General features: G+C 35.7%; 1 protein-coding gene across 2 annotated transcripts; it reads left to right on the forward strand.

Moving 5' to 3' along the window:
• The first annotated feature begins 5,289 nt into the window (after positions 1-5,289).
• LOC135673806 (lipid droplet phospholipase 1-like) lies at positions 5,290-11,396 on the forward strand. 2 transcript variants are annotated; one of them, XM_065183131.1, is made up of 10 exons: positions 5,290-5,587; positions 7,286-7,353; positions 8,037-8,107; positions 8,261-8,503; positions 9,527-9,690; positions 9,800-9,855; positions 9,965-10,017; positions 10,145-10,265; positions 11,041-11,138; positions 11,219-11,396. In XM_065183131.1, the coding sequence occupies exons 1-10, from the start codon at positions 5,472-5,474 to the stop codon at positions 11,288-11,290; spliced, it is 1,062 nt and encodes a 353-aa protein (XP_065039203.1). In that variant the 5' UTR covers positions 5,290-5,471; the 3' UTR covers positions 11,291-11,396. The 2 variants fall into 2 exon arrangements, with proteins under 2 accessions (XP_065039203.1, XP_065039204.1); XM_065183132.1 differs by lacking the exon at positions 5,290-5,587 and adding an exon at positions 7,562-7,676.
• Positions 11,397-12,632: the final 1,236 nt, after the last annotated feature.

Here is a 12,632-nt window from a genome sequence, read left to right on the forward strand (position 1 = left end):
AACTAGACTTACGGACTTGTTTAACTTAGAAAATGTCTTAAAATTCGTAGTTAGCATGTAGTTGGGGTTGGATTTGGGCCAACCCAATTAGGGGCCAGTTGGGCTCATGTAAGGACTGTGTTGGGCCCAATGAGAGGCCCAAACAGTGACCCAAGAAGTGACATCGTCGTGGCACAGTCTTCAAGACTATGTCAGGCAATGGTACCGTTAGTCTGGATGATGGTACCGCCCAGTGGCCCAGTGCCAAGCGATGGTACAGCCAGACTAGGCAGTGGTATCACCCAATACAGTGTTAGTGTCAAACTGACACTAACGGTGGTACTGCCCAACACAAGCGGTGGTACCGCCCGAACCCAGGAAACCCGGGATGAGATGTTTTTATGCTCCAAGTTTGAATCAACTTGAAGCATATAAATACCCCTCTCATCCATGGTTAAAACACACAAGCACCAAGAGTTTAAAAGTGAAGAAATATTATTGTAATCACTTAAGAAATCCCCTCCTCTAAGTCTTATGTTTAGGAGGAGTGAGTGCTTGTAAGGGTTGTCTCCTAAACCCAGTAAAAGGAGAAGAGGAGTGTAAGAAGAAGGTTAATCTTTGCATATTAAAGGAAGATCGATAGTGGATGCCCGTGGCCTCGACGAAAGAGGAATCAGAGAAGTGAATGTAGGTTACGACGACTGAACCACTATAAATCGGTTTGTATTTCTGTTTTGTTATTTATCTTAATTGTAAACTGCCTTCATTACTTTACATCAACTACACTTCCATATGCTTTCAATTTAAAGATCTTTTCGAAACGGTTTTCGTCGAAACCAGATTTTATCGTACAAAGGTTTTTCAAACCGACGTAGTTTTTACCGCTGCATTAATTCACCCCTCCCCTATTAGTGACGCTTTTGATCCTAACAGAACCCTCTAACTCTATCCATGGGTAATCCTTTCCTTTTGAAATCCCCTTATCATACTGAAATACTAGACTAACTGATATCACATGTCATGACTCAAGCCTAATAAGTTAACTAGTCCATCAACTTTGTTTGACCTAAACCATCGAATAAATTTCTTAAGCTAAAGTTTATAATAGTATACTCATCGTACTTTTACAAATTAATTTTAGTCTGGACTAATTCGTAATATTACACTATAATTCTTTAGTGAGAACTTTGATCAAAGTTTATTAACAATATATTTGATCACACCTAATATATTGAATTGACCAATATATTAGGCCTCCATAAGAATTGACCAATATATTAGGCCTCCATAAGAATTGACCAACAACAATGAATGATCATTGACTTCAACATTCAATTAGTTTTTCAGGTTCAAACTCAATAAATTTCTTTGATGATTCCTTGATCTTTGTCATAGACAAAGGAGAAAAATATATCAGAGTGCTTATTCAAATTATTTATAATTAGAATCTATGCTCAAGTTTTCTCATTTGTAGCACCATGAATGAATCTGCTTTGAGTAATTGGAATTAGAGAAGGATAAACTGTCATTTTACCCTATGCCTCGATTGGATAAACTGAGGATCTTGTAGAGATTAAAGATGAAGTGATAATAGAATTCACCATACTATCCTTCACTCCGAGAGGAGAGGAAGAAGAGGGGGAATCAGTGAATAAGGATCCTTGTCTGGAGGATAGGAGGAGAGGGATGTTCACCGAAAAACAGAGACATCTGAAAGCAAAAAAAAACTTTCAAATAGTGAAAATTAGGAAGAAGGCGGGAATACTCAATGAAAAATTGAGCTGAAACTTTTAAATATTTCATATTGGAAACTTTGTTAGTTAATGAGGTTACTGATGAAGAAATTTTTAATGATTAAGGAAAAACTTCCTTTCATGAGACAATATTAACGAGCAATAGAAGATAAGATTTCTCAACTATATGAGGAAATATCTTTATTCTGTTGAGAAAAATCCTTTATTATGAAGGAAATCTTTTCTCGTAATTTGTATAAATAGGAGATGAAACATGTTAATTTATTGAAATATTTTCATTTTTTCAATAAAGCTTCTTCTCTTTTTTAATAAAATTTTTTTCAATAATTATTTTTATCTTCTATTATTTTCTACGAAGTGGAAGTAGATAAAGGGTCTTGAATTATGTAAATTATATATATTTAATATTTGATAGTTTCATTATCTTCTGTATATTTTATCTAGAAAAAGCCATAGTATTAAGCTTTTACTAAATGATGCCCCTAATTGATTTTTACATAGTGTTATCCTTTTTATCAATTTAATGAAAACATATTTCCGTATTCCATCCATTGCCTTCGGTTGTCATCGTTGCCTCTTGCTCCCATCATGAGCAGCATCTGGTCTCCTCCCTTCCTTTTCTTCTCCTCCTCCCTCTTCTCTCGTCGCTTGTCCTTTCTCATCACCCCTATCCATCGTTGCCTATGGACAACAACTTTCACTAAGGAGGAGTCAATCATCTCTCCGCTACCATTGCTGTTAGTGCCTTAAGTAAAAATTAATTAGCAACATTAAATGATAAAAGTCTAATATTAAAGATTTTTTCTAGGTAAAATGTCCTTATATACATAGCTCGTATATAACTTATAGCTCGTATCTTATATACATAACAAATGATCATGTTTATAAAGGAGTAATAGTAAATGCGTTTTTTTTTAATATATTGATTAATAAAAAAGAAAAAAATATTTTTTTAAAAAATAAAAATTCTTTTAATTAAAATAAATCATGGAGCGATTACCTTTTCACATGGTCATTACTTTGTGTTAATTAAAGTTTGATATGTATACTATGTTGATTTTTGACAATCATACCGTATAAAATAAATTTATGAAATATTTTTTATCATAAACTTGTTAAATGAATACGGAACTATTTATGTATGTATCTTCTTGAGTTGGAATACCCATTGTGTTTATATATATATATATATATATATATATATATATATATATATATATATATATCCTTTTATGATGTCTGCATACTTGCATCCTATGTTATTTTTGATACATTGATATTTGATACATTAGATTGCATCATGAGTTATCTATGATATTATATTATGTATGTTATATGATAATATTGATGACATGATGTTAATTATAAATATTGATCTTAACCAAGGGGCAGGGAAATTAATGCCGGTACTCGGTTTGGAGATTAATGAGCTAAGAGACATGACAGCTAAATAGTCTCTTGCTTGACGTGGGGGATATATCTCTATGATGATGTCATTTTATTTGGGAGTGTAATATGGATTCACTTATTTTGAGATCTTGTATTAAAATATACTGTCGAGTGTTATTATTAGAAGAGCTATTCATCCTGAGAGTTTAGGCATCCATTTGTTAGTCATTATTGATGATGTATGTGTACGTGTATTAATAATGGGTGCTCTTAAAATATTTTTATGTTGTATTGTTATTTACTGTCCTTTAAATGTGATTTAGTAGAAGGATTCCATCCCGATGATGATGTTTGGAACGACATTGGGTGGTTTTTTATTTGAAAGAAACGGTGTAATTTGTTGTCGAAGAAAAAAAATATAATTAAAAATAATCAAGTCTCAACCAATAATCGAGTAACTTATTAGTGATGTTGAGAATGGATAATTATATATTATCCCTTGTAATTAACTATGCTCTTTATACTTAAAAAAAATAGCATTCAAATTTCTACACTTATGAATATAAAATATTTAATTTTAATTATCTTTTTATCGTTAATTTTGTTGACGAAAAAAAGAAAAAGAGAAAATTGATCGAGAAAATTATATAAAATTAATAATTAAAAAAAAAATAAAATTATATTTTTTATCTTTTTCATTCACATCTTTTTTACACGTGATAACACGTATAATTTTTTTCATAAATATTTTATTTTTATAAATATAAAAATCTTTAATATTATTTTTAAAATATAAAAAATAAAATAATAATCATAATTAACTAAACAGATAATATACAAGAGATTCAGCAGCACCACCCTCGTTACTACGATACATGTACACTTTCAATAAATTTGATAAAGAAAATATACAAAAGGTATGCCCATCATAGATAATATGAGTCGACTACTTCTTCAATGTATAAGATATAAAATATTATAAACATCCGTTGTATTTTAAAAATTTTCTCTTTACAAATAATACATTCGTTTAACATTAAAAAAAAAAGTTGTATAAAATATTTTATGCTATCTATACGCCTCTTTTTTTTTACATGTCACTGAGTTCATTCAAAATAAATAAATATATATATATTTTTTAAAGCATCCAATTCACATTCATTTATGATAAAAAAAACATTTAAAACATTTGTATCTCATTTCTGTGCAATCCATCTTCTAAGGAAGCAAAGGTACGCATCCAAAATCATTTTTTTCTTGTGCGTTATGTATCGGTCCACAATAAAAAATTTCTAAACCGTTCGATGCAATTGAACATGTTCAAAACGTTCTTTTCTTCTTATGATATTTTAGTCCAAGATAAAAAAAAACACATCTAAAAGCATCCTTTTTGGCATAATTTGTCTGCCCTACAATCAAAATATAAATTAATCATTTTCAAATATAGATAACAAAACGGAGGTCCTAACACAATGAATGATTGTGCTGTTAGGTGAGCAAACCTTTTAACTTAGAACATAATAAGGAGCAAATGATATAGTTATTACGTTCCCCTAAATTAGACTTGACTTGTGGAGTCTATTAAAACACCTACTACTGCCTATGCTATGTGTTGACAAAGACTCTATCAGATATATTATATTAGCATAATATTTAAAGAGAAAGACATACACATATTTACTCCTTTTCTTCATTTTTAAATTTACTAAACAAATACTAAAGTCCTTTAAACTTTTAACGGATAAAGCAAACAAACACATAACGACTTATTCATCGGACAGATTTTATCAGATAAATAATCCTTGATATAATTATGTGACAAGAATAAAAGACATAATTGAATTTATAGTTTCTTTTTTTCTCATTCCAAGTTTCGATTCTCGACATATTTTCCCTTTTCGGACACAAATATTATCTCAGATTATTAGTGATCAAATTTAACCATTTTGATTCTTGAATTATTATGTCAACCAAGCTTTATATCGAAACGTGCCTATTTTTGGATGGTGAATACGAGAGACTCCTGCTGATCCGACGGTTCTCATAATACGTGGCAGAAGAAAAGGCCCAATATTTAGGGGAAATAGCCTTCGCGCGGCTCCCCGACTTATCTGCTGACCCTCGTGTCTACCCACCTTCCCCTGGCTACAAATATCAATTAATCTCGTCCGTTCTTTCTTCCCCTTTTCCTGCAGCTTCTTTTAGCCTTCTTCTCTCTCTCTCTCTCTCTCTCCTCTTCTGCTGCTCGTCTCCCTAATCTCTCTCTCTCTCTCTCCTCGGGCGCGCGTCATTTTCTTGCGGTTGCTGGCTGGCCAGTGAGGCCCTTGTGAGAGGGAGGAGCTGCGATCGATGGGAGACTCGGCAAGAGTCTGCTCCGAGCCCGTCGATGGCGGAACCGACATCTACAGCTGCCCGTCCTCCTCCGCTGATCATCTCGTGGTGATGGTCCACGGAATCCTTGGAAGGTATTGGACTTCTTTTCTTGATGTGACTTGTCTGAAACCCCTGGGTTGAGTTTCTGAGGAGAAATTGGGTGCGAGGGGATCGGTCTGGGTAATGGCGTGCGCACTGGGTCAATCGGGTGTGTCATGTTATCCTTGAGGGTGGTTCTGCTCAATACCTACGGAATTGAGTTCCTTGACGTCTATTTTATGCTCTTTGAAGAGTCTCAGTTGAAAGGCCCATGCTCGAACATTGCCGGAGACGGAAGGCACTCCTTTTCTTAAGAAAAAGAGAGACCACTTAGCCCTTTCATTTGATATGGGCGAAAGCATTGCTGGCATATTCTGACTTTTTGCTCTGCGTTTTTTCAATTTTGATGTTCTATCAGATATCTTAGATTTTATGATGCTTTTTTTCTTAAGGTTTTTCCAAAAAAAATCACTACTATAAGTTTAGGTTAGTAATCGTGTATTTTGTCGTCTCCTCAAGGTGTAGAGAGCCTGTAGCCAGCGTAAGTAAAGGAGTGGGTTGCAATCACACTAGATTATCAAGATGTGAACGAACTATTCTTACCAATTTACCAAACAGTGCTGGAGCTTTGTTGATTTCTGAACTTCATTAGCTTCTTTTTTCTTTCTGTTCTTCGCGGCTGCTGAAGTGCAGTGTCTGGAGTCACTGGTTTCCCTTTTTTGTTTCCTTGTGTTAAGCATCTTCAAGTCTTCTGACATTACTTGAAATCCTTCTTTTAGCTTTGATCCTACCTATCAACAGCTGTTATCAACTTGTCATGAGTGTTTATTACTTATTAAAAAAAGTGCCTTTCATCACTTTCTGATTAAAATTGATTTGGTTGATGATTGATTATCCCAATTCGAGTGTCATAAATTGGATAGAACTGAAGTAGAAAAGAAATCTGCAGGAAGACTTGATTGTCTGTCTTGTGATATCAATATCCATTGAGAATTAAAAGAGAAAACAGGATTATAGAAGCAAAACCTAATTAAAAAAATATGGACTTTTGAATTCGCACATGGAATAGGTTTTAGACAGTATCATGACATTTATAGTTGATGATCCTGTTAAGATCCTAACTTTTAGATGCCTAGGCTCTATACAACCACCAAGTTAGAGAAGCTCTATGTCTCTCTTCTTGGAGATCCATGGAGAAGATCCCCTAGATAAGGAAGATAGTCATGCAGCTTCCCTTTCTAATGGTTTCATGTTTAATTTGATGATGGTGTCATATATAGTTGATTGGTAAGACTGGAGTAACTAGTTATTGCAAGCAACGACGTGTTGAATTGTATTTTTCTAAACTCTTAAAATAGACCAGTTAGAGATTGATAGGGGAATGACCTCAAGATGTTGCCGTCTTCCTAACTCTGTGAATATCAGAGTTCTTGTTTCTTCTGTGAAATATAAGCTCTATATTAAGGATATTCTTTCATCTTCTTGCTGTAAATTATATGCTGTTATGATGCAAAAGAAAAACATTGTCTTAATGACTGATTCAGGTATTCTTTTTCTCTATAGTTGGAAAAGAAAGCTAATTATATACAGGATTCCCCGAGTATTCTTCTCTGCTATAATGCTGTGGAAAAAGATGTTACTTCCAACTGTGTCCTACATGATTAATTTGACTCTTCACTTATGTGTGCTATTATATATTTGACCAAATCAGACATTTTCATCATTGTTATTCAATTTATCTTATTTTGCAGTGTCGCTGATTGGGAATTTGGAGCCAACCAGTTTGTTAGAATGCTTCCAGATAAAGTCATAATTCATTGTAAGTGAATCTAATTCATAATCAGTGTGTGTATCATTCACATGGCATTATACTATTTTGTCTTTTTTTTTTCACTTGGAATTGCAAGAATGCTTAAAAATGGTGATGATGAATAGGTATGTGTTCAGTTACCTCCGAAAGCAATTTTCCTGTTATTTGCTATCATTAAGTATGTTAGTTTCTTTTCATATCTCTGAATGTTTTGTAGAAACATATCTAGCATACTTCTCCATGGTAGTTAAAGTCTGATAAGGAAAAGCAGCAGAATCAACCAGGAGACAGAGTATCTGTATATACTTCGCTTGCTATATGTTTCTATTCAAGTATGGACTCCCTTACTACATAGTTATTATGTCAATGGAATTTGGTTTTTTGAACAGTGAGAATCTGATTTGTAGTCAGAATGGTCAATTGACATATATGATTATGGATGATTAGTTCTATGAAATAGACTCTGTTGTTTTGTGTAAAAGAGTTCAAGATCGGTCATGGTTGATTAGTTAGCCTTTTATAAAATCTGCACTAAATATTTTAGAATTGGCATTATACTGTCTTTGTCATAAATTTTAGTATTTGTATATGTATCAAATTACTTGCTATTTATACAAGATTTAGTTCATGGTGCGATTGAGTTCCTCCCTATTTTCTAACATCCAAGCCACTTAGCAAATGTTTTCTTCCAGGCAGTGAAAGAAACATGCACAGGTTATCACTAGATGGTGTTGATGTTATGGGTGAGCGATTAGCAGAAGAGGTAAGTTTGCCACTCAGACAACATCACCATAACTGTGGCAACCATTTCAATTTAATAATTTCTGAATTTCCTAAATTGTTCCATAATTCTTAGCAATAAACACAAAATTTTTCATGCCTTTATTTTTGGTCTTAAGAAAACCTTCTTGAGCAGGTTGCTGAAGTAGTCAAAAGCAGGCCAGAACTTCAAAAGATTTCTTTTGTTGCACACTCGGTCGGAGGATTGGTTGCAAGATATGCAATTGGGAGACTATACAGTCCCACTAGGAGGAAAACTATTGAGGACCCTCTACTTGATATCCATAATGATTCTCCTAGTGGAACCATATGTGGCCTGGAAGCAATCAATTTCATAACTGTTGCTACACCTCATCTTGGTTCCAGGGGAAATAAGCAGGTATTCCTCATCATGTGGCCTATATGGGTCTTCACTTTATATGCTTGGGATTAAAAGAAATTAGTTTGAGCATCAAGTTCTAATTTGACTTTTAACTATCTTATCTACTGATTAATGTAAAAACATGCTACTCAAATCACCAAATAAACTGTCTTGGATCAAAGAATAACATGTTCACTGTTTGCATTTGTCTGTGTTTTCTTCATGTACAAAATCAACATATTATATTTGTGATGGTGGATAACAATAATGATTCATGTTCTATGATATTTGGGTGGTGGGAGCCTGTGTCAACATGCTGGCCAGTACCATGCAGCTGTTCCGTTAATGTGATGGCATGCATTTGATTAGAACATCCCTGTACCTGTACCATGCAGATTGTCATGGCACCAGTAGGAGTTTGTATGGTTGAATCTTTTTTTGTGCTGCAAGATTATCTTTCCATGAGGTATTATTGGGTTTAATTCATGGTTTTTGACTTTGTAAGTTTACCTGCACAATGGATCTCTCATTTTCAATGAATTGAACTTTGTACTAGGCTCCAAAATCTGCTTCTGTTATTCTATGAACATGTAGCATCCAACATTGTGTAGCATTCACACGGAATAGGCATGCACCATTTAACAATTCCAGGTTGCTTCATGTACATATTGCACAACTATTATCTTTCCTCCTTGAAATGTTCTTTGAACTGACTATTTACATGTCTCATACTGCTAAATATTTGCTCATTGACAGCTGGTAATATTTATTGTGCTGCAACTTCCAAAGCATGAATCGTTATGCTTACTGATTTTTTGTTTTTCTTCAGTAAAAAAATTTCCTCTGAACTGTTGCATTCGCATGACAATTCTGTAAGCTTTGCTTATGATAATTGTGAAACACTTTGTTGTAGGTTCGCAAGATTTACTGATTCTTAGATTGACTAGTAATGTTGCCATAAATTGGACCAATGGAAGAAGAAGATCCATGCAGGGAACCAAGTTAACTGGGACATTACAGATTGTTGTTGTTGTTTGGCAGGTTCCTTTTCTTTTTGGTGTTACTGCTATTGAGAAAGTTGCTTCACATGTTATTCATTGGATATTTGGAAGAACAGGCAGACATCTTTTTCTGACTGATGATGATGAAGGAAAGCCTCCATTGTTGCAGCGGATGGTGGATGATTATGATGACCTTTGCTTCATGTACTTTCCATCTTTGCTTGTCTTTGTTGCTTTAGCTAAATTCAAAGTTGCGAGGTGTACATTTGATCCTCTGCGTTGCGTGATGTGTGTGTTAAAATCATTAATATAGGTCTGGTCTGCAAGCATTTAAACGTCGAGTGGCGTATGCCAATGTTGGCTATGATCGTATCCTTTGTGTGAAACATTTTGGTGCATATTCTCTATGTTTTGTGTTCACTGTTCACGACTTACATTAGCAACAAAGTAATTGTTTCCTTTACAAGATGAATTCAAGATATAGTTGGATGGAGGACGTCATCTATCAGACGGAACTCAGAGTTGCCTAAAGTAAGATATGTCTTATATTTATTTTGTGAGATTCATATTGTTCCAGTTTTGCATATTCTTCCCTAATGACTATGGTCCTACTGTGTTTTGTTTTGTATTAACTTAATCGTGACCTTTTCTTTTGTAGTGGGAGGGTTCCTTGAGTGAGAACTATCCACATATTGTATATGAAGAACAATCCAAAGGAAGCATCACTGACGAGTGTGCTGATCTCTCACTTATGGATGGTGACTCTGACGTGTTGGAAGGTAAGCAACATCATTGTTACTTCGTATTCAAGGTGTTTGATATTTATTATGAGCAACATTCTCATTCCATGTTGTTCCAGAAAGTGTTGGTAGGATTTGTATTTTCTGTGTACCTATTTTTTCATGCCTGCTCTTATGAATGAACAATTACTTCCTTGCTGTAACAGGTCATCCGTGTGTAAGATATATGGTTTTCAATAGCAATCTCTGTTTCTTTAAAGTTTAAGAATAACTTATCAAAAAACAAAGTGCACAAAATGATTTATGGATCAGACACTATATTTGCATGCCATGTGTGTCACGATAAACACATTTTTTTCTATCAGAGCTTTCTTAAGATGAAACCATGAACTTTTTTTTATATAGATAGTCTTACTGATATTTCTCTTTAATGTTGTATGAATGAATGAATTCTAACAAAAAATTTCGATCTGGCCTCAAAATTCTTGTGTGGTTGGGGCAGGCCACTTCTCTGCCCACCACATGTACTTGTCGAATTCACATAGCAGCATGGAATGGAATCTTGTTAGTAACAAAATCGGTCAATAAGAGGCTGTCACTTTCTGATTTATTAAGTTGGACAACAATCTACAAATTTCTTTATAATCTTGTTGGCTGACAACTGCTTAACCTATCAGATACGTGTCATATTCATGCATGCTTAAAATAAGTTTTTATCTATAACATCAGGGCCATAATAACCACTAATATCTGGTTGACATTTTAAGAAACTGCATGTGGTTAACGATGGATGGATGGATTCTCATATTTGCAGAGAAGCTAGTGAGAGGCCTCACACGCGTGTCATGGGAAAGAGTGGATGTCAGCTTCCACGGCAGCAGACTTCGGTATGCTGCTCACAGTGTCATTCAGGTCAGCACTGCCTTCCAAGCCATGCGTATCATATATCCACCAACCCTACTTACAATGTACCAACAATTGTTGTCTGACAGGCCAAGTTTTCCTTCATGCACTCGGATGGCGAAGACGTCATACGACACATCATTGATCACTTTCTTCTTTGAATGCGAATGCTTGCTTGTATTCATATGTTGTTGAATGTTGCATCAGGAAGGAACATGATGTTGTAATCCTAGCTTGATTAATAATAAAATATCGATTATTTTTTTATTTATAGTTTTTTGTCTTCAAATTCTTGGCTTTTACAGGCTGTAACGACATATTGTCACGGATTTAGCTGGAATTGTCTAAGGCATGAGGCACCTTTGCGGCCAAGGCGCGAACTCAACTTGCGTTGCCTAAGTTGCGCTTTGCCTTTGCGATATTGCTCCGCAAAGATTAGCCCACTTGTAATCTCTCGCAGGTCTCGAAGGACCTGTAAAAGAGAAAGTTGATTAGTTCGAAAGAACGAGCAACGGACAAGTCCCGACGTCTCGCGAAAAGAGGGGAAGCTTTACAAGCAATTCAGCGAGCACCTTGCGTGCATAAGAGAAAAGAGGGAGAGGGGGAAAACAAGGGCTTTAGAAGGTTGAACGAAAAGCTGCAAGCCCACAAACAACTGTTCACCGAGTCCCGAGCATGACAACAAGTTCTCGTCAAGGCAACGTGCGAACTTGCGAATAAGTGTTCAACGCCCGGTACTATACCGAAGCCCCATCCAGCCCTGTGCCACCCGGGGGGTTCCAAGGGGCTGAGATGGTTGATGTTTTGGTGAGTGGAGGCAGATTCCATAAATCAGCCCGCGGCACACGAAAACGAAGCTGTTTTGGGGCTGTTTTGCTCGGTTCGGTGAGCGGTCGCTTTATAACGTTGCAGCTTGTTCGAACTTACACTTTTACAAGCAAAATGACTTAAAACCAAGGCAAAACAGGCTGCCAAGTAGTTGTACATGTAGATGAGAGCGACGAACGGTTCGTTGAACGGAGTTGTTGTGGGTGCGCGATGACCGTTCGTGACATTCTCCCCCACTTAAACTGTCGACGCTTGTTGGTAGTTGTTGATGATTTCTTCTTCATGTCGTAGGGCATCTTCAGGCTCCCAACTAGCTTCAGTTCGGGGAAGCTTTCGCCACTTCACCAAGTACTCTGTTTGCTCAGCCCCGTTGGGTAGCTTTATCTTGCGGTCCGCCAGAATGGTTTCAACTCGCTTCTCGTAGGAGGCTGTGATAGGAGGTAACCGAGTTGAAACACTTCGGGAAGCATCTTGCGGATCCGAGTGGTAGGCTTTTAGGTTGTTGGCGTGAAGAACGTTGTGAATTTTGAACCACGCCGGCAGTTGCAACTTGAAAGAGACGTTGCCTACCCTGCTGATAATTGGGAAGGGCCCCTCATACTTGCGCATCAATCCTTTGTGGACTTTGTTCCTAAAGAATTAGAGTGATGTTGGTTGGAGCTTTACCAACACCAA

This window comes from Musa acuminata, chromosome BXJ1-5, assembly GCF_036884655.1.
Source record: "Musa acuminata AAA Group cultivar baxijiao chromosome BXJ1-5, Cavendish_Baxijiao_AAA, whole genome shotgun sequence".
NCBI classification, from domain to species: Eukaryota; Viridiplantae; Streptophyta; class Magnoliopsida; order Zingiberales; family Musaceae; genus Musa; species Musa acuminata.